Source organism: Cebus imitator, unplaced genomic scaffold (genome assembly GCF_001604975.1).
Source record: "Cebus imitator isolate Cc_AM_T3 unplaced genomic scaffold, Cebus_imitator-1.0 Scaffold318, whole genome shotgun sequence".
Lineage (NCBI taxonomy): Eukaryota > Metazoa > Chordata > Mammalia > Primates > Cebidae > Cebus > Cebus imitator.
Window position 1 is genome coordinate 602,082 of NW_016107633.1, and position 23,054 is coordinate 625,135.

The 23,054-nt window shown below is 55.6% G+C and overlaps 1 protein-coding gene and 1 long non-coding RNA gene across 12 annotated transcripts in view; one reads left to right on the forward strand and one right to left on the reverse strand.

Moving 5' to 3' along the window:
• Window positions 1–23,054, reverse strand: part of GRAMD1A (GRAM domain containing 1A) — a 32,032-nt gene that overhangs the window by 5,377 nt on the left and 3,601 nt on the right. For 2 of the 10 annotated variants that reach the window (XM_017504192.2, XM_017504193.2), the window contains exons 1-13: window positions 20,629–20,789; window positions 11,933–12,143; window positions 11,816–11,836; window positions 11,286–11,370; window positions 11,063–11,166; window positions 10,879–10,974; window positions 9,100–9,180; window positions 7,374–7,486; window positions 7,051–7,201; window positions 6,352–6,550; window positions 4,895–5,038; window positions 1,659–1,777; window positions 1,430–1,572 (exon numbers count right to left, since the gene is read on the reverse strand). In XM_017504192.2, coding sequence (XP_017359681.1) covers window positions 1,430–1,572; window positions 1,659–1,777; window positions 4,895–5,038; window positions 6,352–6,550; window positions 7,051–7,201; window positions 7,374–7,486; window positions 9,100–9,180; window positions 10,879–10,974; window positions 11,063–11,166; window positions 11,286–11,370; window positions 11,816–11,836; window positions 11,933–12,143; window positions 20,629–20,636 — 1,475 coding nt within the window. In that variant the 5' untranslated portion in view covers window positions 20,637–20,789. Of the gene's footprint in view, window positions 1–1,429; window positions 1,573–1,658; window positions 1,778–4,894; window positions 5,039–6,342; window positions 6,551–7,050; window positions 7,202–7,373; window positions 7,487–9,099; window positions 9,181–10,878; window positions 10,975–11,062; window positions 11,167–11,285; window positions 11,371–11,815; window positions 11,837–11,932; window positions 12,144–20,059; window positions 20,420–20,628; window positions 20,790–23,054 lie in introns of those variants that run through there. The other 8 variants (XM_017504184.2, XM_017504187.2, XM_017504186.2 and 5 more) reach the window with 6 other exon arrangements.
• Window positions 20,951–23,054, forward strand: part of LOC119467692 — a 17,700-nt gene continuing 15,596 nt past the window's right edge. For both annotated transcript variants that reach the window (XR_005196285.1, XR_005196286.1), the window contains exon 1: window positions 20,951–21,636. This is a non-coding gene — a long non-coding RNA (uncharacterized LOC119467692). The remainder of the gene's footprint in view (window positions 21,637–23,054) is intronic.

The following is a 23,054-nucleotide window of genomic DNA, read 5'->3' on the forward strand; positions in this document are numbered from 1 at the left end:
TGAGACAGGGTCTTGCCTTGTCGCCCAGGCTGAAGTGCAATGGCATGATCGTGGCTCACTGCAACCTCCACCATGTCTGGTTAATTTTTTTGTTTTATTTTGAGACGGAGTCTCACTCTGTCACCCAGGCTGGAGTGCAGTGGCACAATCTCAGCTCACTGCAACCTCTGCCTCCCAGGTTCAAGTGATTCTCATGCCTCAGCCTTCCAAGTAGTGGGGATTACAGATGTGCGCCACCATGCCCGGCTAATTTTTGTATTTTTAGTAGAGACAGCGTTTCACCATGTTGGCCAGGCTGGTCTCGAACTCCTGACCTCAAGCGATCCACCTGCCTTGACCTCCCAAAGTGTTGGGATTACAGGTGTGAGCCATGGCGCCCAGTCCTGGCTAATTAAAAAAAAATTTTTTTTTTAAGAAACAGGGCCTCACTATGTTACCCAGGCTGCTCTCGAACTCCTGGGCCCAAGTGATCCTCCTGCCTCAGCCTCCCAAAGTGTTGGGATTACAGGTGTGAGCCACTGCGTCAGGTCCTGGTTCTCCACTTGAATCTCACCTCCTACTCACCCCATCTTGCTCCACCCCAGCCACTACCCACACCCCTGCCTCAGGGCCTTTGCACCCACGGTCCCAAATGAGTTGCTCTCCGCTCCTTCAGGTTCTTGGTGAAAAATTTCTTTCCCAGCAGGCCCCTCCCTGACCAGCGTATCAGGTGTAAAAGGCTCCATGCCCCTGCTTCTATAACCTGCCACGTTTTCTTCGTTTTTCTCCGTAGCCCTAATTGTCAGTGGATGTTCTGTAGCAGATTTTCCTAATTATTTCTCTCTCTTTCTCTTTTTTTTTTTGAAATGAAGTCTCATCTGTCACCCAGGCTGGGGTGCAGTGGTGCGATCTCAGCTCACTGTAGCCTCCACCTCCCAGGTTCAAGGAATTCTCCTGCCTCAGCCTCCCAAGTCATTGGGTCTTCAGACGCTCACCATCACATTCGGTTAATTTTTCTATTTTTAATAAAGATGGGTTTTTGCCATGTTGGCCAGGCTGGTCTCGAACTCCTGACCTCAAGTGATCCGCCCACCTCACCCTTCCAAAGTGCTGAGATTATAGGCATCAGCCACCACACCCAGCCAGATTTTCCTATTTCTCTATTGTCTAATTCCTCACTTGAATATGAGCTCCCTGAGAGAGGTGACATTGCCTGGCTTTGCTGCTGTGTCCTCGGGATCTTGAGGCTCAAACTGTCTCTGAGATGGGAGGAGCTGTCCCAGGGCCACGCTTTTCCCACCCTCCACTATTCGGCACACAAGGGCCTCAGGAACCCCACGCTTTTGTTCCTCCACCAGGGTGGGAACCAACACTCTGCTGCTGACTTGAGGAGTGGACAGGGGCCCTGGGGCCACCAGGGCATGGGATGCAGGGGCCAGCCACCACTCACCGGAGCCTCGCCTTGTTCCGGGCCAGACCCAGGATGCAGTAGCGGTGGGCAGTGTAGAAGTAGTCCTGGTAGGGGATGCCCTGCGTCAGCACCTCGGAGTCCACCACACACCCGCCAGCCTGGGGGCCACGCCGGAACAGCGTCTGCAGGGACAGGGCCGGGGGAGTCAGGGCCACCCCACCACACCCACCCGGCTGCCCCACCCACCCGGCCACCCCACCTGGCCCACCTGTGTCTCCACCACGGAGGCGCTTTTGGGGCCCAGCGGGTTGCTGATGGGGATGGTGTACGTCAGCACCCGGCGCTGGTGGCACTTGCTGTCCCCACTCCAGGGGCTCAGAGTCACGTCTGGCGGAGGGAGGAGCAGCATGAGACCACACCCCAGTCCTCTGCCCAAAGGCCACAAGACTCAGACTTCTGGGATATCTCTCTGGGGACTTGGCCCAATCCCCACCCTTCCTGTGTCCCCACCTTTCTTCCAGGAGCCTAAAACCTTAGCTGTTGGGGTAGGACCATCTCATCCACTGCTGCAGCCTCAGTTTCCCCCTCTGCACCCATCCTGGCTTCTGCCCTGAGCATTGGACCCACAATCTTCTCAACGCCTTCCCCTGGAAGGTCCCCGGACCCCTTGAACCCACGGAGCCCCACATGGCCTCAACATCTCTCCAAACCTGCTGCATCTCCCAGGTCCCCCCTCAGGGGCGCTCCAGGCTCCCACTGGAGTGCTAGGCCTTGCCCTGGACACCCTGTAGTCAGACCCCTAGTTTGTTACCTCCACCGCGTTCACCAAATCTCCCAAGCTTCACTCCTCGTTCAGCCCATTTTTGCCTGCCCAGTCTTCCCTTGAGTGTCTGACCTCAGTCTCCTCATCTAGTCCAGGGGCATCTTGGTAATGCCAAGCCTGAGTCTACCCCTTCTCTTCCTAGAACACTTCACAGCTCCCCAGTACCCCGAGGACAGAGTCTGAGTTTGGTATAGTTTGGTGATTTGTCCCTGCCCAAATTCCAAGTTGAATTGTAATCCCCAGTGCTAGAGGTGGGGCCTGGCAGGAGGTGTTTAGATCATGGGGGCGGATTCCTCATGGTTTGGTGCTGTCTTCATGATAGTGAGTTTTTCTGAGATCTGGTCATTTAAGTGTGTGGCACTCTCTCTCACACGCTCCACCTTTGCCTTCCACCATCATCAAAAGCTCCCTGAGGCAGCCAGGCATGGTGGTTTACACCTCTAATCCCGGCACTTCCGGAGGCCAAGGGGGGCGGATCACTAAAGGCAAGAGATCGAGACCAGCCCGGCCAACCTGGTGAAACCCCGTCTCTACTAAAAATACAAATATTACCCTGGCGTGGTGGCGGGTGCCTGTAATCCCAGCCACTTCAGGCTGAGGCAGGACAATCGCTTGAACCCGGGAGGCAGAGGCTACAGTGACCCAGGATTACGTCAATGCACTCCAGCCGGGGCGACAGCGAGACCCCGAATCAAAAAAAATACATGCTAATGATCACACACTTAATGTCTACCCTGTCAGGCCTGTGCAGGGCTTGGAGGCCAGTGGGAGACCAGGATAGATGAACTCCTGTCCTGAGACCCAGAATCTCTTGGGAACAACAGGAATATCTACATGAAGACCACACACTACCAGCGTGCTGAGTTAAGGGCAGAGGCTGAGCGTCTGGGGGTATCTGCCATCTGAGGAGGGTCAGGGAAGGCTGCCAGGAGGAGGCGAAATCCAAACCAAGACCTGAAGGAGGAACTGAGGAGGGAAGGAAGGGGGTGGGGCGGAGGAGCCTGGGAGGCTGACACTGGGAGTCCCCTGAGGCTGGGACGGGGCAGCCAGATATGGAGAGGGGCAGCCACAGAGCTGAGTGAGGCTGAAGGGTTGGCACGGGGACAGCCAAGGAACTTGGGAGGCTATGAAAGAGATTCAAGCTGGGCCGGAGTGCGTCAGATGCGAGTTTCTCTTTATTTCTTTTTCTATATTGATGAGACATGTATCCCCTGCAGAATCACGAAGACTGTGCCTTGTGTTGGGGGGGGCTACAAGGACCCCAAAACTATGCTTATGTCCTAAACGGGGTGGCGTGTCAGGCTGAGGAGCTCTGCATTAGGCCGTTCTTACGTTACGATAAATACCTGAGGCTTGGTAACTTATAAAGAGGTTTAATGGTTCGAAGTTCCACAAGCTGTACAGGAAGCATGATGTTGGCATCTGCCTTCTGGGGAGGCCTCAGGAGCCTTTTTAATGTTATTTATTTGTTTGTTTCTTTTTGAGATGGAGTCTCGCTCTGTCGACCAGGCTGGAGTGCAGTCCACGATCTCGGCTTACTGTAACCACCACCTCGCAGGTTCAAGCAATTCTCCCGCCTCAGCCTCCAGAGTAGCAGGGATTACAGGTGTACAGCACCACGCTCAGCTAGTTTTTTTATTTTTGTAAAGACTGGGTCTCACTATGTTGCCTAGGCTGGTCTCAAACTTCTGGGCTGACATGATCTTATTGCCTTGGCACCCCCCCATCCTTTTTTTCCTTTTTTTTTCTTTTTCTGAGACAGAGTCTTGCTCTTGTTGCCCAGGCTGGAGTGCAATGGCACGATCTTGGCTCACTGCAACCTTCATCTCCCGAGTTCAAGTGATTCTCCTGCCTCAGCCTCTCCAGTACCTGGGATTGCAGGTGCCCGTCACCACACCCAGCTAATTTTTTGTATTTTTAGTAGAGATGGGGTTTCACCATGTTGGCCAAGCTGGTCTCTAACTCCTGACCTCAGGTGATCCACCACCTTGGCCTCCCAAAGTGCTGGGATTACAGGCATAAGCCACCTTGCCCAGCTGCCCCCCCAAGCCCCTTTTTTTTGAGACAGAGTTTCACTCTGTCATCCAGCGTGGAGTGCAGTGTCGAGATCTCAGCTCACTGGAACCTCCACCTCCAAGGTTCAAGCAATTCTCCTGCTCCTGCCTCCCGAGTAGCTGGGACTATAGGCATGCGCCATCACACCCGGCTAATTTTTGTATTTTCAGTAGAGGAGATTTCACCATGTTGCCCAGGCTGGTCTCGCATTCCTGACCTCAAGTGATCCTCCCACCTCAGCTTCCCAAAGTGATGGGATTACAGGCATAAGCCCTGCCACAGCCTCTTAATTTGTATTTATTAAATTCTTTTTATTATATTGTTCTAGGTGTTTTTCTAGTATAAACTCATTTAGTTCTCATGAGAACCAATAAGCCAGGTACTATTACCATACCCCGTTATGCAGAAGGAGAAACTGAGGCACAGGGAGTCTCAGAATCCCACCCAAGCCTACCCAGCTAGTAAGAAGCAGAACTGCTTCTGGTCTCACAGATGTTGCTTTTCACCACCCCGCCCGGCTCCACCGGCTACCAGTGCCCTCCTGTGTCCTGGGCTACCCTTCCTCACCCCTCCCCTGCACCTGCATCACCTTGGCCTCTCCTTCATGCGCCCCCGCCCCCGCTGACCTGTGAACTTGCACTGCTGCAGGAAGCCCTGGAGGAAGGGCGAGTCCGAGAAGAGCATCTGCTGGAGCCGCTCCGCGCCCACATGGAAGACGGAGTTGATGAGGAGGCGGCCGGAGAGGTCGGGAAGCAGGGCAGCCAGGTCCGCTGCAGACAGAGGAGGGTTCGGGGTGATGACGGCCTCTACTCCTCCCTCCCTCCCACCGCAGGCCACGCCTTTCCACTCCCAGGCCTTGTAGGGTGCATGAGCAGGCTCAACCTCCTGGGTCAGAGCAGGACACTGACATAGAGCCCTCCTGACTCAGGGATGGGCTGAGGGTGGGCATCTGCCCCAGGCCCAGCCCGTCAGAGCCACCGTGCTTGGTTCTGGGTAGAAAACACACCTAGGCCCTGCGACTGAAACCACAGGGGTTCATTATGGGGTGAGCACATGCCCCTGGGAGCATCAGCCTAGGAGCACAGCAGTTGGTTCCGGGGTGAGTGTGTGACCCAGGCCCAGCTGCTCAACCACAGTGATTGGCTCAGTCGCAGGCACGCTCTCAAGGTGGAGCAATCAGAGCCAACCCTAGGTGTCAGCTGTAGACAATGGAAAAAATAGGCTGCTCTCTCTCATTGGGCTGGTCTGGGGCAGTCATCTCTGCCCTGTAAGAGACAAGAGTAGAGGCTACCTGAGAACTAGTGGAGAGAGAAAATGAATAATGATCATGGAAATGCTAAAAGTCATGAAATCACTTCCTTCTCTCCCTTTGTTCATTTTAGAGATAAGATCTTGCTCTGCTGCCCAGGCTGGAGTACAGTGGTGCAATCAAAGCCCACTGCAGCCTCCAGCTCCTGAGCCCAAGCATTCCTCCTGCCTCTGCCTCCCTAGTAGTTGAAACTACACAGGGTGCATGACACCATGCCTGGCTAATTTTTTTTTAATCTTTTGTAAAGACAGGGGTCTCACTATGTTGCCCAGGCTTGTCTCAAACTCTTGGCCTCACGAGATCCTCTTGCCTTGCTCTGCCAAATAGCTGGGACTACAGCTGTGCACCACCACACCTAGCGATCCTCCTGCCTCGGCCTCCCAAAGTGCTGGGACTATAAGAGTGAGCCACCGCGCCCAGCCTCGTTTCATTCTCTTAACAAAACCCTATGAAGTGGGTATTATCATTGTTAACCCCATTTTCAGGGAAGGAAAGCAAAGCTCAGAGAAGTTACACAATCTGCCCGCGTGAGATGGTACGGGAACAGTGTGGCCAGGATCTGAACCCCAGCAAGCTGCCTTCAGTCCGTGCTTGCGTTCACCTTGCCATGCTGCCTTCAAAGCAGAGCTAAAGACAGATTTCTAGAAACAGCGCCTGAACGCCATCCCGCCTGCACCTGGATTCTCGGAGCCGTGAGCTAATCCATCCCGTTGCTCAAGGCTGAGCGAGGCTTACAAGTACGGGAGGCGAACGAATCCTGCCCACCTGCCTCACCTTCCTCTCCAGTGGATGAAGACGAGTTACTCGTGTCCGTCAACAGCTCCTCGCTGGGCAGCAGATCCAAGGGGCCCAGGGTGGCAGGCCCGTCAGGTGGGGTAGGCTCTGTGCTTGGGGGTTCAGCCACCGGAGTCACTGTCTGGCTAGAGGAGGCGTCTGGCTGGCTGTCTACCTGCTCCTCCTTGTCCTCCTCTGCCTGCAGAGAAAGGCCTGATGTAGCCTTGGCCACCTCCAACCCAGCCCCAGGGCCCCCAGGTCCACACTGGCCACAAGGACTCCAGGATGGTGTACGCACCGTATGCATCCACCTTGGGTGGTGTACGCACCGAAGGCTCCCGGCAGAGCTTCGATCGGCCTGGGGCCACCCACATGGGACCCCTCTCAGCCCCTGCCAGGCTTGTCTCAGATGCCTGGGCCATAAGCTTTCTTGCCTGTCCTGTCCTGTCCGTCTGTCTCCTGCTTCATCCATCCACCCATGTCCCTCCCCTTCTGTCTGTCCCCTCTCTTTCCTGTCTCTCTTTCCCTATCTGTCCCATGCCCGTCTTCCCACCCCCGTCCTGTTCCTCCATCCACCCCTTCCCTGCCCCTTCTGTCCATTCCCTTCCAAATCTGTCAGGCTGTCCTTCTCCCACTGCACTCCCAGCCCTCCTCTGTCTCTTCCTTTCAGTATCACGCCCCCTTCCACCCACTGCTCACCCCGTGGTCTGCGTCACTGCTGGCTCGGGAAAGGTTGGGGGTGACACGGCCACGGCGTGAACCCACCGGGCTCGCCTCCTGGCTGCGGTCAGCTGCCCCTGAGGAGGTAATGTCACTCAGGGCGATCACATCTCCCACTTCCTTGGGGGTCCTGCAGGGAAGGGGAGGAAGCGGGACTGCTGTGTCCTTGAGACCCCACACACCCTCCTGGATCCCACAGACTTCGTACAACCACCTCAGGCCCCCCAGCACTCCAGGTACTCTGCACACGGCCCATCCTGTTCTTCCCAGAACCCTGCAACCTCCCCTGACCTCCAACTCACCCTAGACCGTTTAGCTGCAAGGGGCAGACGTAGTCCTCATCCTCGCTGGTGAGGCCCAGCTCTGAGCCGTAGCACTGATGCACCAGGTGCCAGAGCTCTCGGGGACTCAGCGTCTGGGCAGGTGGGATCTGGGGTTGGCCTCCATCTCACCCCAGCCAGAGCCCGGCCTGCCAGATTCCTCACCAGCCCTTGGCCTCTGCAGTTCCCCTGGCTTCCACAAGGAGGCAGCCACGAGCTCCCGCCCCAGACCTGGCCCCAACACGTGGGAAACCCCCTGTACAGCCCCTCCAGGCCCTGCAGCCAGCACTTATGCCTCCTGCCTCCCACAATACTCTGGCCAGAGAATGTTCCCACTTTTTTTAATAACTTTTTTTTTTTAGATGAAGTTTGGCTCTGTCACCCAGGCTGGAGTGCAGTGGTGTGACCTCAGCTCACTGCAACCTCTGCCTCCGGGGTTCAAGCGATTCTCCTGCCTCAGCTTCCCGAGTCACTGGGATTACAGGTGTGTGTCACCACGCCCGGCTATTTTTATGTTTTTGGTAGAGACAGGGTTTCCCAATGTTGGCCAGGCTGGTCTTGAACTCCTGACCTTGTGGGCACCATGATCCACCCACCTCAGCCTCCCAAAGTGCTGGGATTACAGGCGTGAGCCCCCATGCCCAGCCATGAATGTTCCCATTTTTACAGAGAATACAGAGGCCCAGGGAAGGGAAGGCATGTAGGGAAAGTCATGCGTTCAAGGTTCAAGTGACTTGGTCAAGCCCTGCCAGACTCCAGGGCTGAGGCTCCCACCCCATGCCATCCTGCCCCCCGCCCAGATCTTTTCCCAGGTGTCCTCGGGAGCCATAGGCTTGCCAGAGTGGCTGTGATCACAGCAGATAACAGCAAGTGATCACAGCAGCAGACATTTGCTGCCTTGTCAACTAGGTGCGTTCTCCTAACCACTTTACAGATGTGCTAAGTCACTGTGTCTTCAAAACAATGGCGCTGAGAAGTGCCAGGTGACATGCCAAGATCCAGCCAGGATGTGGCAGTGCCGAGATGTGACCCTAAGGGAGCTTGTTCTACAGCCGGGGGCGGGGGCCAGTGGCCAGGGAGTGAATCACTCTGCTCATGAGAGCTGACATGACTATTTATTCTGGGCCCAATTCTGGGTGTTATGAAGTGGGGATGGCCCCCATTTGACAGATGGGGTTCAATCACTTGCCCTAGGGGATAGGGCTGGAACCCCGGGGCTCTGTTCTGTCCTCCTTAGGGCCTGAGTGCGCTGTCCGTCTCTCAGGCTGCGGAATGGGACCCTCAGTGCTTCTGCCAGCCCCAGGGAAATCGGAGCATCTGAGAAGGCAGCCTGTGAGTGCCGCTCAGACTGAGGACAGGGCTGGGGCTTTCTAAGGTGCTGTGGGGCCGGCCATAGCCCATATCCCTGTGACAACCATCCACCATCTATCCATGCTCCCCCACTGCCAGCGGAACCTGGATTTTGTTCAGGGTGAAAATCATTCTCAGCCCCAGGGAAGAATTATGACAGTTTACACAAATCCATGTCCCTTTGCCAGAAACTCAGCTTCAGAGTCAGGTGGGGCCCAGGGAGGAGCTGCAGGTGCACTGGGCCTGGTGCCCACGGAGAAGAGCCAAGGCTGCCTCCAGCTCAGCAAGTTCTGGAGCCCCTGGCTTCACGGTCCCCCTGGCAGCCCCCCGTCCCCACCCAGGCCTCACCCAGGCCTACCTTTTCAAGCAGTGCATTCTGCCAGAGGCGGAAGATGAGGAGGAAGCAGCGATCACGGGCCCCGAAGGAAGTGAAGAAATGCTGTGAGGGAAGAGAGAGGTGTGAGCAGGTGCGGGAGAGGCCAGGACAGAGGCAGTAGGCACCACCCTCATCTGCACTGATGCCACATCTTTGTCCCCATGAATCCATTAATTCACCCCTGCATTACCCCACAAAACACCTGTCCTGCGCCCGGCCCTGCGCTGGACAATGCCAGAATCACGGGGATGGAGAGATAGCCCCTGGCCTTGTACTCAGAGCTCCTAGTCCAGGGAGGGGACTGACGCATCTCCAGACAGGGTCAGCCCAGAGGGGCTGGGCTGTGATGGGGAAGCCCAGGGAATTTTCCCAGCCTCCTTTGCCACTAAGAATAGTCAGTTGATTTTTTTTTTTTTTCTTCTGAGACAGGGTCTGGCTTTGTCACCCAGGCTGGAATGCAGTAACGTGATCACAGTGCACTGCAGCCTCAACCTTCTGAGCTGAAGCCATCCTCCGTCTCAGCCTGAGTGAGTAGCTGGGACTACAGGTGTGTGCCACCACACCTGGTTATTTATTTATTTATTTTATTTTATTTATTTTTTTTGAGACGGAGTTTCACTCATGTTACCCAGGCTGGAGTGCAATGGCACGATCTCGGCTCACCGCAACCTCCGCCTCCTGGGTTCAGGCAATTCTCCTGCCTCAGCCTCCTGAGTAGCTGGGATTACAGGCACGCACCACCATGCCCAGCTAATTTGTTGTATTTTTAGTAGAGACGGGGTTTCACCATGTTGACCAGGACGGTCTCAATCTCTTGACCTCGTGATCCACCCGCCTCGGCCTCCCAAAGTGCTGGGATTATAGGCGTGAGCCACCGCACCCGGCCCTTTATTTATTTATTTAAAGATGGACTCTCGCTCTGTCACCAAGGCTGGAATGCAGTGGCGTGATCTCGGCTCACTGCAACCTCCACCTCCTGGGTTCAAGCGATTCTCCTGCCTCAGCCTCCTGAGTAGCTGGGATTACAGGCATGCACCATCACACCTGGCTGATTTTTGTATTTTTATTAGACGGGGTTTCACCGTGTTAGCCAGGGCTAGTCCCTATCTCCTGACCTCGTGATTTGGCCACCTCAGCCTCCCAAAGTTCTGGGATTACAGGTGTGAGCCACCCCGCCTGGCAATTTTTTTTTTTTTTTTTTTTTAAATAGAGACAGGGTCTCACTATGTTGTCTAGGCTAGCCTCGACCTCCTGGGCTCAAGGAATCCTCCCACCTCAGCCTCCCCAAACTGCTGGGATTACAGGCATGAGCCACTGCACCTGGCCAGATCCACTTTCAACCAACACAACACAAAGGGAAGTCTGCAGGGAAGCATCTCTCATGCCTGCCCCCTCCTTGTTGCGCTGCTGGTGAGAAAGCCATCTTGCAACCAACGGACACGAGGCCACAATGACAGGGACGGGACACAACATCAGGGGAGACTTACGAGGGGAGGGGCGGCTGAGGCACCACATACATGGAAGAGTTTTACTATTTCTGCTGTTCCTGAGCAGCTGTGTGAGGTGACAGGTTTCGGGGAAAGAGAAGAGAGGCTGGTGCAGGGATCAGGTCAGGGGTGATGGGAGCCTGGCCGGGAGAACAGAGAGAGGGGACAGCTCGGAGAGAACTCAGGGCACAGAAAAAACGGGCTCTGCGTGGTTGGGGGAGGTGGCCTGCTGAGATGGAGGACTGTGTGGTCCCGTCACTGGCTCCTCCGTCACCTTCTCGCTCTCCGTGCAGATCTGGATGGCGTTGGGGATCAGCTTAGCCGTCTTTTCCTTCTTCAGACACGTCACTTCCTTCAGCTGGATGGAGATCTGAGGACAGCAGGAGGGTCAAGAGGAGCAGAGTAGGGCTTGGCCTTGGTGGCCTCCGCCCCTGCGCCCCACACAGCCGTGGGCTCACCGTGGTCTCCCAGCGGAAGATGTTGCTGTAGAAGCAGATCCAGTTCTCGGAGAGGTAGAGGCGGCCCTGCAGCAGGATCTCACGCTGCAGGGCGCAGGAGTAATCTGAGAGTGGCCGGGGACAGACAGGAGGACACCTGAGTCACGGGGCTGTGCCAGCACCCGCCGGCCAGCAGGGAGCCATAGGGCTGGGCTAGGAGCCGTGACTGGGGTCCAGGACTCACCCACGATGAGGCGTTCTGCTTCAGGGAGTTTGCTGAACAGTTTCCGAAAGTCCTCGTTACGCTGCTTGTAAGTGGGGCTCAGCATCTGGGGGAAGTTTGGGAGGTGAGAATCTGGACGGGGGTTCACACTCCCAATTCTGCCCCACAAAGCTCCCAGAATCCCCTCAGTCTCTTACGTCCCTGACGGGTTCCACTACACACGACACACGAGTAACCACAATGGCAGCTGCCAATTACAGATTTCCTATGCAAGCCAGGCCCTGTATCAAGCATCCACCGGCATCACTGACTCATTCCACATTCCCTTCAGACTTGTAAGGTGGGGCTGTTTCTCAAGGACAGGGAGAGGCCCAGAGAGGTTAAGTAACTCATCCAAGGTCACACAGCACATAAATAATAGCACAGAATGTGACCCTAGCTCTGCACCCACTCAATCCCAGCATACACCCCTTGACTGCTGCAGCCTGGGGCTCCTGGCCCAGCACCCTGTCCTCCCAGCCCGCCAGCAAGCCCTTTGCCCAGAAACTTACACTGTACCAGCTCTGCATCTTCTGCAAGGGAAAGAAGAGAAGTCAGGATGAACCCCCAGATCACCCGACGGCCCCCCCTCCCACCCCTCTCCCCACCCAACCTGGGCTTGCACCAACCTTGCTGTTGCGGATGAAGTTCCGGCTGCCTAGGCTCTGGGTGCTGGGAGTCCCGGGCACCCCACCCTTCTCTGAGGAGCTATCCGACCCCTTCTCCACCATGGTGCCTGGTTCTGGCTCAGGTGGAGGCCGGCTTGGGGGCAGGAGCTGCAGCCGCTTGCGGAGCGATGGGGAGCTGCTTGGCGTGCTCCGGCCAGAGTGGGGTGTGGTGCTGGGGGGCAGGAAGAGGAGTGTTACTGGGAGAAACAGGCTGGGGATCGGGGACGGGCCTATTTTCAGTGGCCCACTCATCAGCCCGCTGATCCTCGGACACACACGCACCCACCCAGCCATCCTGTTCCTCTTCCCAGCCGTGAGACTCAGACGGCGCTCCTTAACATCTCCGTGCTACAGCTACTTCATCAGTCATCCAGGGACGAGAAATACATGGCCTCATCTGGTTGTCTGGGGCTTACACAAATCAGGACACGTAAAGCACTTCCTTTGTTATTTTACCTTTTTTTTTTTTTTTGCAACGGAGTCTTGCTCTGTCACCCAAACTGGAGTGAAGTGGTGTGATCTCGGCTTACTGCAACCTCCGCCTCCTGGGTTCAACTGATTCTCCTGCCTCAACCTCCTGAGTAGCTGGGACTACAGGCTCCTGCCACCACACTTGGCTAACTTTTGTATTTTTAGTAGATGGGTTTCACCATGTTGGCCAGGCTGGTCTCGAACTCTTGACCTCGAGATCTGCCCACCTCAGCTTTCCAAGTGCTGGGATTATATGCATGAGCCACTGAGCCAGGCCTACTTTAATTTTTTTTGAGATGGGGTCTCCCCAAGTTGCCCAAGCTGATCTCAAAATCCTGGCCTCAAGCGATCCTCCAGCCTCAGCCTCCCAAAGTGCTGGGATTACAGGCATGAGCCACCGCGCCCAGCCTATGTAAAGTAATTCTAATAGCTCTCAACGATATCTGCTAGCGAGCTCTCAACATCTGCTACTTTTTATTTAATTTTTTATTTTTTGTGTGACGGAGTCTTGCTCTGACGCCCAGGCTGGAATGCAGTGGTGTGATCTCAGCTCACTGTAACCTTGGCCTCCCAGGTTCAAGTGATTCTCCTGCCTCGGCCTCCAGAGTAGCTGGGACTACAGGCTCGGACCATCACGCCCAGCTAACTTTTGCATTTTTAGTAGAGATGGGGTTTTACCATGTTGGCCAGGCTGGTCTCAAACTCCTGACCTCAAGTGATCTGCCCATCTGGCCTCCTGAAGTGATGGGACTTGACTACAGGCGTGAGTCACCACACCTGGCCTACACCTGCTATTTTTAAAATTAACTTAGTATTTCAAACAAATATTTATTGAACACCGACTTTCCACTCAGTTGTTGGAGCTAAAACCCTGAGCATCTTTCTTAATTTCTTTATTTCCCTCATCTCTCATTTCAAAATCTATTTCCATTGTTTATTTTTATTTGTAGAGACAGGGTCTCACTCTGTCACCCAGGCTGGAGTGAAGTGGCGCAATCACGGCTCACTGCAGCCTTGAGCTCCTGGGCTCGTGATCCTCCTGCATCAGCCTCCTGGGTAGCTAGGACTACAGGTGGACACCACTGCGTCACTTTTTTTTAATTTTAAAATATCTTTTGTAGAAATGTGGTCTAGCTATGTTGCCCGGGCTGTTCTCAACTCCTGGCCTCAAGTGATCTTCCCACCTCAGACACTACCAAAGCACTGGGATTACAGGTATGAGCCACTGCTCCCAGCCCTATTTCCTTTATTTATTTGTTTGTTTGTTTGTTTTGTACCCAGGCTGGAGTGCAGTGGTGTGATCTCAGCTCACTGCAACCTCTACCTCCCGGGTCCCGGTTCAAGCGATTCTCCTGTCTTAGCTTCCCAAGTAGCTAGGATTACAGGCACGTACCACCATGCCCAGCTAATTCTTATATTCTTAGTAGAGATGGGGTTTCACCATGTTGGCCAGGCTGGTCTTGAACTCCTGACCTCGTGATCTGCCCACCTCAGCCTCCCAAAGTGCTGGGATTACAGAAGTGAGCCACTGCACCCAGCCTATTTCCATTATTTTTATACCAATTTCTCCCTGCTCCAGCCTCCATCACCTCCATCCTTGACATCCCAGCGGCCTCTTCCCTGGTGTCCTACAACCAGAGGGGTCTGTGACCGCCTGAGTCAGGTTCGAGCCCTGCCCTGGTTGCACCTCACTCCAGGTAAAAGGAAAGACTTCACCTTGGCGTGGCGATTTGGCCCTGGCACCTCGCTGACCTCATGTCCTCCCTCTCCCTGTCCTCCCTCCACTCAGGCCATCCCAGCCCCATTTTGTCCCTAAGCTCTCCAACCTCGTTCCCAGGCCAAGGCCTCCACACTTCGAGTCCCTCCACCTGAATGTCCTTCCACGGCCCCAGCATTCCCGGCTCTGTCCCCTTCAGCTCAAATGTTCTCCTTCCCCGTCACCCAGCCTGAGGCAGGCACCTCCATCGCCACACCCCAGACTATCTGAAGTGCCCTGCTTGTCTGTTTGCCCAGACTGTGACTTTCAGGAGGTCTTGGTTACCACCGGGTCCCTAGAGCCCAAAACTGTACATGGCACATAGCGAATGCTCAATAAACACCAGGAGCTAAATGAAGAATCTGCCCACTGGCTGGAGCTGGCACAAGCAGAGCCCGCCGGTCACAGTCCCTGGCCTTGGCGAATCAGCCTTCTGGTGGGGAGGCAAGCACTGAGCAAACAGGACACTCCCAAGTTGACTGTGCAAACACCAACTGTAATAAGGACTGCGGGGATGGCGTCGGGAACTTGAAAAGGACATTCTTTGTTGACTCCTTATCAGGAACTACATCAAGCTCTCCATGTGATTAACTGTATTATTTCTCAAGCTGCTGCCTTTGATACGATGAACCATCCCTGCTTCACAGAGGAGGAAACTGGCTCAAAGCGGTGACCCACTTGCCATAGGATACAGGCCTGGTTTATTTCGTTTTTCTTTCTTTTCTGGAGACAAAGTCTCATGCTGTCACCCAGACTGGAGTGCGGTGGCATGATCTCAGCTCACTGCAACCTCCGCCTCCCAGGTTCAAGCAATACTCCTGCCTCAGCCTCCCGAGTTGCTGGGATTACAGGCGCACACCACCATGCTCGGCTAATTTTTTTGTATTTTAGTAGAGATGGGGTTTCACCATGTTGCTCAGGCTAGTCTCAAACTCCTGAGCTCACGCAATCTACCTACCTCAGCCTCCCAAAGTGCTAGGAGATTACAGACATGAGCCACCGTGCCTGGCCACGGGCCTGGTTTATTTCAAGGCAGGATTCCCACTTGGGGACCTTCATCTATTCTGGGGTGCAGGTGGTATTCCCTCTGCCACTTGAGGCAACTCAAAATTGTCTCTCTTCATTGCAAGCCTTAACATATACCATTCCCTCTGTCCAGACCACAGATCTTCTTTGCCTAGCAAATCCTTGTGTGTCCTTCAGGACTTCAGCTCACGCATGACCCACGGTTCCCTGAGCAGCCCATCCCGGACTACTCTGGGCTGTCACCATCTGATGACAAGTCCAAGTCCCTCACAGGTCTTCAGACTCCCTGATGGCAAGCCTGGGGGTCACCTTGGTCACTGCTCTGTCCCCAGCACAGTGCGGACAGGATGCAGGGTAGGCATTCACGTAAATTCACTTGTAAAATAAATTTGTGGAATAAAACAAATGAATAAAATAATAGCCGGTGCCCCAGGCCACCGCCTTTGCCCTGGGCCATCTCAGCACCCATCTCTCTGGTCTCCCTGTTCCTGTCCCTGCCCCCACCTGCAGCGGGAGGGAGCCTGGGATCACCTGAGCCCATCAGGGCCCCCCTGGCTGGTCCCTCTCTGCCCTCATCAGCCCTGCGCTCCCTCTCCCAGCTCCGGCCTTGGCCGGTGCCTCTGCTCAAGATGCCCTTCCTCCAAGACATCCACATCCACAGGGCTACCCCACTTCCCTTGGGTCTCTGCTCAGTGGACACCTTGGCCACCTCCCTATTTAACATCCCTACCCCACCCTCCCCACCCCCCCCCCCCTTCTCTTTCTTTGAAGCACATCTCCCTGCTGCTTCCTGGGACCTTCAGTATTTCCCTCTAGTTTTTATCCTTCTCACCCATCCATAGGATGTGTCCCCATCACCTAGAGTGGGCCTGGCACACAGGTGTTCCATGAGCACTTGCCACTGGGGATGTGGGTGATCGGCCCTCCTCCCCGCCCCTCATAGAACTTGGGTTCCAGCAGGTGCACGGCTCCTTGGACCACCAGGTCTCGGGGGTAGCAGCCTGGAGTGTGGGCCCCACAATCCAAGGAGCTTCCAGTCAAGTGCTGCCGCTTCCTTTTCGTGTGAACCTCACCCAGTGTCTGAACCCTCCTGTGCCTCAGTTTCCTCTTGGGTATGATGGGAATAACAGTGCCCACCTCCTAGGTTTGCATGAAGGAGTAGGTAAGGTGAGATCCACAAAGCCCAGGACCTGGAAGGTACCTGGTTTGATGACACTGCTTTCCCTCCCGCAGGGTTGGGCAGACTAACATGGAGTGTACAGCCCAGCTGCCAGCCCAGTGTACCGCTGTCCACGACACTGCTGACCCTGACGGGGACCTCACAAGCACCTACACCTGGTGTTAGGAGCCTCCATGACTGACCCCCAACTCCAGCCTTTCACCTCTAAATACTGTGCACCTGCCAAAAGGAAGTGAGCAAAGCTGATGCACGCCTCTACCTGCAGGGACCTGACGCTGTAACAGGGAGACACAGACCATCGGTAAGAAAACAAATGAACAGGGATGGCGACCCCAGACACTGGTGAATGCCATAAAGCAGTGCGGCTCAGTATGGGACCCAGAGAACAGCAGGCAGGACTTGGAAAGTGTCTGAAAGGCAGATGCCAGGACCCACTCCCAACCTCCTGCGTCGGAACCGGGGTGGAGCCAGAGATTCTGGTTCACGTTCAAGTTTGAGGACCACACAGATAAAGATGGGACAAGTAGGCGGGCAGAGATGGTTTCCTTCTTTTAAACATCTTTTTAGAGCCAGGGTTACACTCAGGCTGTCGCCCAGGCTGCAGTACGGTGGTGAAATCATAGTTAACTGCAGCTCTGAACCCCTGGGCTCAAGCAGTTCTCAAGCCTCAGCCTCCCAGGTCACTCCAGGCTCAAACTCTTGGGCTCAAGTGATCCCCCAACCTTAGCTTCCCAGGTAGCTGGGACTACAGTCTCGCACCACCATGCCTAGCTGATTTTTAATATTTTTTTTTTGGTAGAAATGGGGTCTTGCTATGTTGCCCAGGCTGGTCCCAAACTCCTGAACTCAGGCAATCCTCCCACTTCGGCCTTCCAAAGTGCTGGGATTACAGGCATGAGCCACTGTGCCCAGCCCACGTCTTTAGTAAGAGTCAGCAAAAGCCTCCCTGAACACGGCCCCCATTTGAACCCGGAGGACAAAGAACAGATGTGGCAAAGGCTGGGAGAAGACGGTTCCAGGTGCAGAACATCAAGTTCAGGGACAGGACTGAGTCTGGCAGGTCTGAGCAAGAGGGAGGTGACCCGTGGGGCTGAGGAGCAGCAGAGCTGCACAGGCCTGGGGGCCTCAGGCAGGAGTCTGGCCTCACCCAGACGGCACTAGTGAGCAGGGAGGGACTCTTAAGCAGCAGGGACCACATCCTCCCCAGCCTACTCTTCTCAGCCCTCTAGCCTGAAACGCAGACCTGCCCTACTTTCCCAGCACCCGCAGGTCTAGGGGCAGGAAGCCTGAGGAGAGGCTCAAGGCAGGCAGACAGGGCAAGGACCACACCCCCAGTTTTTGTTCCTGGGCTGGGCAAAGAGGAAGTGCTCAAGGGTGGGCCCTGGGGCCGCCCAACCAGGCTGAAGGCAGAGAGAAGGGAAGAGCATGGAGGACTGTTACGGGGTGGGGAGACTCAGAAGTGCCGCAGTTTTGCTACTGCAGACACCTGACCTTCAACTTCCCAGGTCCCAACGACCCTGAGCCGCCTCTGGTCAGAAAAGGGCAGATGCATCCACAAGTGTGCATTAAAAGGGAAACTCAATGAGAGTCACACAGTAGGTGTCAGGGACAAACTGCATTTCCCCACGATTGCAAGGAGTCTCTTTCCTCTCTCTCCGTCTCTCTCACATATGCACACACATGGACAGAGCAACAGCATCACAGGAATGCTACAGTCAGAGAGCCACAGAGTAATCTCACACACACACACACACACACACACACCCCTGCAGATTGCTAGTCTGCTACAGTCACACGGCAATTTCCCAGAAAAGTTAGCCAGATGCATTCGTGCACACAGATACAGGGCAGTCTGGATAAATCATATTCGCACACATAGCCACGAGGAAATCTCGGCAAATAGCCGAAGACAAGTAACATTCACAGTTACAGAGAGCCATACTGTGAAAGACTGGTCCCAAAGAACCCCAGGTGACATATACACAGTCCCAGGTAAACCAGGTCCCATAATCAGCCAACACATCCCGACTCAGTGTCCCTGTGCCCGCACAGGGCTCACCATCTGGTGGGGAAGGCAGAGCAAAGACTAATTCCTAAGTGGCAAGGGGCTGGGTGTGGTGGCTGACACCTGTAATCCCAGCACTCTGGGAGGCCGAGCAGATCACTTGAGGTCGGAAGTTCAAGACCAGTCTGACCAACATGGTGAAATTCCATCTCTACAAAAAATACAAAAATTAGCCGGGCGTGGTGGCACACCCTGTAATCCCAGCCACTTAGGAGGCTGAGGCAGGAGAATTACTTGAACACGGGAGGTGGAGGTTGTAGTAAGCCAAGATCACACCACTGCACTCCAGCCTGGGCAACAGAGCAAGACTGCTTCTAAAACAAGAAAAACATAAATAAAAAATAAAGTGGCAAGGGGTGGAAGGTATCAGTGGCTGTGGCTGGGGGGAGCCCCGATGCTCACACAGCCAAGCAGGACTTAGGAATAATGCCGTCAAGGGGGGCGTGGATCTCCAGGACACACTTGCCAGGCAGTGGAATAATGCGTGGCACATGCTTTACTAACTGTCAGATGGACAACGGCAGTTACCATTATTGCCTCCAGAGTACCCTGGGTAGTTTAGAGTCTTCGGAGGGAGGGTCCCAGGCCCACAGAGAGCCACAAGGGGTCTCACGCTGTTCGCACACACACAAAACCACAGAGGGATTCAGCTTTACAAAGAGAGGCCTGGGCACCACTCAACGCTGTCACAAAGGGGTACACAAAGGAATGTTCACACAAAGATGGAATCAGATGTAAATTACAGCCACACCCACAGAGCCTTAGACACACAACAATGTCACGAATGGACACACACGGGTAACTTACAGTAACACAGAGTTAAATAAGAGTTCCAAGCCGGGCACGGTGGCTCACGCCTGTAATCCCAGCACTTTGGAAGGCTGAGGTGGGCAGATCATCTGAGGTCAGGAGTTCAAGATCAGCCTGGCCAACATGGTGAAACCCTGTCTCTACTAAAAATACAAAAAATTAGCCAGGTGTGGTGGTGGGTGCTGAGGCTGAGGCAGGAGAATGTCTTGAACCTGAGAAGCGGAGGTTGCAGTGAGCCGAGATCGTGCCACTGCACTCCAGCTTGGGTAACAGAGCCAGACTGTGTCTCAAAAAAAAGCGTTTCAGAGCTAAATTACAGGCATATGCAGGCACAGAGGGTCACGGCAGAACCTACAGAGCCCCAGGCACACCTGTACACACACCACTAAGTCACAATGAGATGCACACTGGTAACTTACAGGCGATGCTTGGAGCCACAGATGAAATTAGTGGGTAAAACACACAGCCTAAGGAGATTGCTACACACAATAGCTCCAGACACGTGTACACACACTTCCAACGTTACACTTAGACACACAGGGGTAATTTATATTTGCACAGAGAGCCACAGATGGAATGAGACACACGACACCACACAACCAGCAGCTCACAGCCACAGACTTGGAGCCTAGAAACACACAGGTAACTTACAGTAACACACAGAGCCACGGTCAGAATTAACGGTAAGTTAGGGTACCCCGTCAGGGGCCCAAAGCTGCTGCAGGCTAGCAGCCCCAGACACATGTACACACACTTGCAAGACAATTCACACGCGCCCACCTGGACCGGAAGGAGAGTAAGAAGTCAATTCTGAACACACAGGAGCCCCCGTCCCCCATTATGTGAAGCAGGCGGTCTGGGGAGACGCAGGAAGCCCCCACCCCGGCAGCCGCGAGACGGTGGGAGGGGGCCCAGCCGGGAGGCAGCTGCTCCCGGCGCGCCCAGGGCTCCGCGGCCTGTGGGCCTGGGCTGGTCCCGAGCTTCCCTCCATCCCAGGCCGGAGCCCCCGGTTCGGCCTCGCACTCACCCCTCACCTCCCAGCCAAGGGGGTCTCAGTCCTGGAGGCCCTCCCTGCCAGATGAGCCCGGGGGCTCCCAGCCAAACCCCGCAACCCAGCGCGTTGCGGGTCGGCAGTGGCGACCCAGACCTCGGGCCCTACCCCGCGCCCGCGCCCGCGCCCCACCCCCGAGCTGCACCCCTTGCCCGGGGACCCTCCTGCCCCGCCCCCACCCCGATCGTCCCGGCCCGGGCCACGTGCAGAGGACCCCAACTTCCGCAGCCGCCGCGCTCCCCCGCCTCCCGAGCCCCCAGCGCTCCCGGTCCCCGAGCCTCGGCCGCCCGGTCCTTACTCGAACATGGATGCGGCGCTGCGGGCGCGCCCCGGGCGCAGGGCAGGGCAGGGCAGGGCAGGGCAGGGCCGGGCTGCGCGGGGCGTCCCCGGAGGGCACCAGCCTGGCCTTCCGCGGCCGCCGCCCCCACCAGACCCAGCCGCCCGCACAAAAGGCCGGAGCCGCCGGAGGCCGCCGCGGCGTCAGCGACACCCCCTTCCTGCCCCCGCCCCGCCGCGTCACGGCGCCGCCCCCCGCCCCGGAGGGAAGGCAGGGAGGGGCCGCCGAGGCCTAGAAGGAGGGAGAGGCGGGGGAGAGAGGGACTGGACAGAGAAGGGGCAAGAGAGGGGCAGAGAGACAGAGCAGGAGACATAGAGACTTTATTAAAACCAAACACTGTGGAGGCAGCTGCAGGCTGGGGAGCCCCCTCCCCTCGTACCCCGAAAAGGGTCCCCAGCAACTACTATGCCCCAGGCCAGGAGCTCCTGAACCCCCCAGGGAGGAACCTGAGAGCCTGGGCGGAGGTGGGGAGGACTGAAGATTCTGGGAAACCTAGGTGTGTGTATGGGGGAGGAGGCCCGAAACTGGCGGGAAGTGATGGGGCCGGTTGGCCTCCTCCTCCTTTCCCCTCCCAGTCTCTGAGCCCGAGTTCCTGGTCCCAGGAGGTCCCGTGACCCCATTTCTAGGGGCTTCCCGGTCCCGGTTAACCAGGCCAAGTACCAAGTCAGAATCCAGCCTCCCTGGCGTTATCTGTGCGGAGACCTTGGGCTCATCACCCCAGTGCGGGGGTCCCACTGACTCGGTGGTAAGGGCTTTCTCCCGGGGACAGCGCAGGAACGGGCAAAATCAGTCCTTTTACGGAAGGAGAAGCCCGGCCTGTAAGATGGGAAGTGACTTGTTGGGGTCACCCGGCAAGTAGGCGGGAGAGTTGGATTCTATCCTGCTCTGACTCCAGAACCTGCATCCCCCACTCTGCCAGAGGTCAGACTCAGATGGTGTCCCGGACTCCTGGCCCAACCACACAGAAACGTGAGTCCCACCTCACAGCTCCGGGGCCGGGGCTCCCCAGCCTTCTCCAGGGTAGGCTGTTCCTGCCTCTTTTGAAAAAAATCTCCCTTCCCATCCCCCGCCATCAACCCTTCCCTTCCTCCTGCAAAAGAACCCCACCTGACTTCTCCATTTTGGTGAATGGCAGACCCAGAACTTCAGAACTTCCCTGACCCTCTCCTTTCCTTCATACCCACATCCAATCTGTCACAAGCCCTGTGGGCTCCACGTATAAAATCAAATCGCTCCGGATTCCAAACTCTTCTTCTTCCACTGTCCACACCCTGGCCCAGCCTCCATCATCTCCTGCCTGGACATTTCAGCAGTCTCCTGCCTGATCTCCCCACTCCCGTCTCTACCCCCACTGTCTGTTCTCACCTGCAGCCAGAGAGAGCCTGGGATCACCTGAGTCGGGTAACGACCCTCCTGGCTCAGAGCCCTGCCCTGGCTGCACCTCGCTCCAGGTGAAAGCAAAGTCCTCACCTTGGCACCCAAGGCCCCTGTCAGCTCCCTGACTTCAGCTCGTCTCCTGGCTCACACCCTCCATCCAGCCTTCCCGCTGTTCTAACGCACCAGGCACCTTCCTGCCTCCTGCCCCAGGACTTGGCACGAGCTATTCCCTCTGCAGGGACAGCTACCTAAACATCTTCACACACAATAACGTTAATTTTGCTCTTTTACAACTTTTATGGCTGTGGTCACCATATGCGTGTTCTCCTGTATCTTACTTTTTTCTTTTTTTGAGATGGAGTCTCATTCTGTCACCTAGGCTGGAGTGCAATGGCTCCATCTTGGCTCACTGCAGCCTCTGCCTCCTGGGTTCAAGCAATTCTCCTGCCCCAGCTTCCGGAGTAGCTGGGATTACAGGCACGCGCCACCACGTCCCGCTAATTTTTGTATTTTTAATAGAGATGGGATTTCACTATGTTGGCCAGGCTGGTCTCGAACTCCTGACTTCAGGTGATCCATCCGCCTCGGCCTCCCAAAGTGCTGGGATTACAGGCGTGAGCCAGTGTACCTGACCCCTGTGCGCTTTTCTATCCTTTTGCTACATCAGGAGGCACCCACCAACAATATCGCCTATTATCCAGTATCTTTTATTTTTTATTTTTGTTTATTTTTTTTTTTTTGAGACGGAGTTTCGCTCTTGTTACCCAGGCTGGAGTGCAATGGCGCGATCGCAGCTCACCACAACCTCCGCCTCCTGGGTTCGGGCAATTCTCCTGCCTCAACCTCCTGAGTAGCTGAGATTACAGGCACGCGCCACCATGCCCAGCTAATGTTTTGTATTTTTAGTAGAGACGGGGTTTCACCATGTTGACCAGGATGGTCTCGATCTCTTGACCTGATGATCCACCCGCCTCGGCCTCCCAAAGTGCTGGGATTACAGGCTTGAGCCA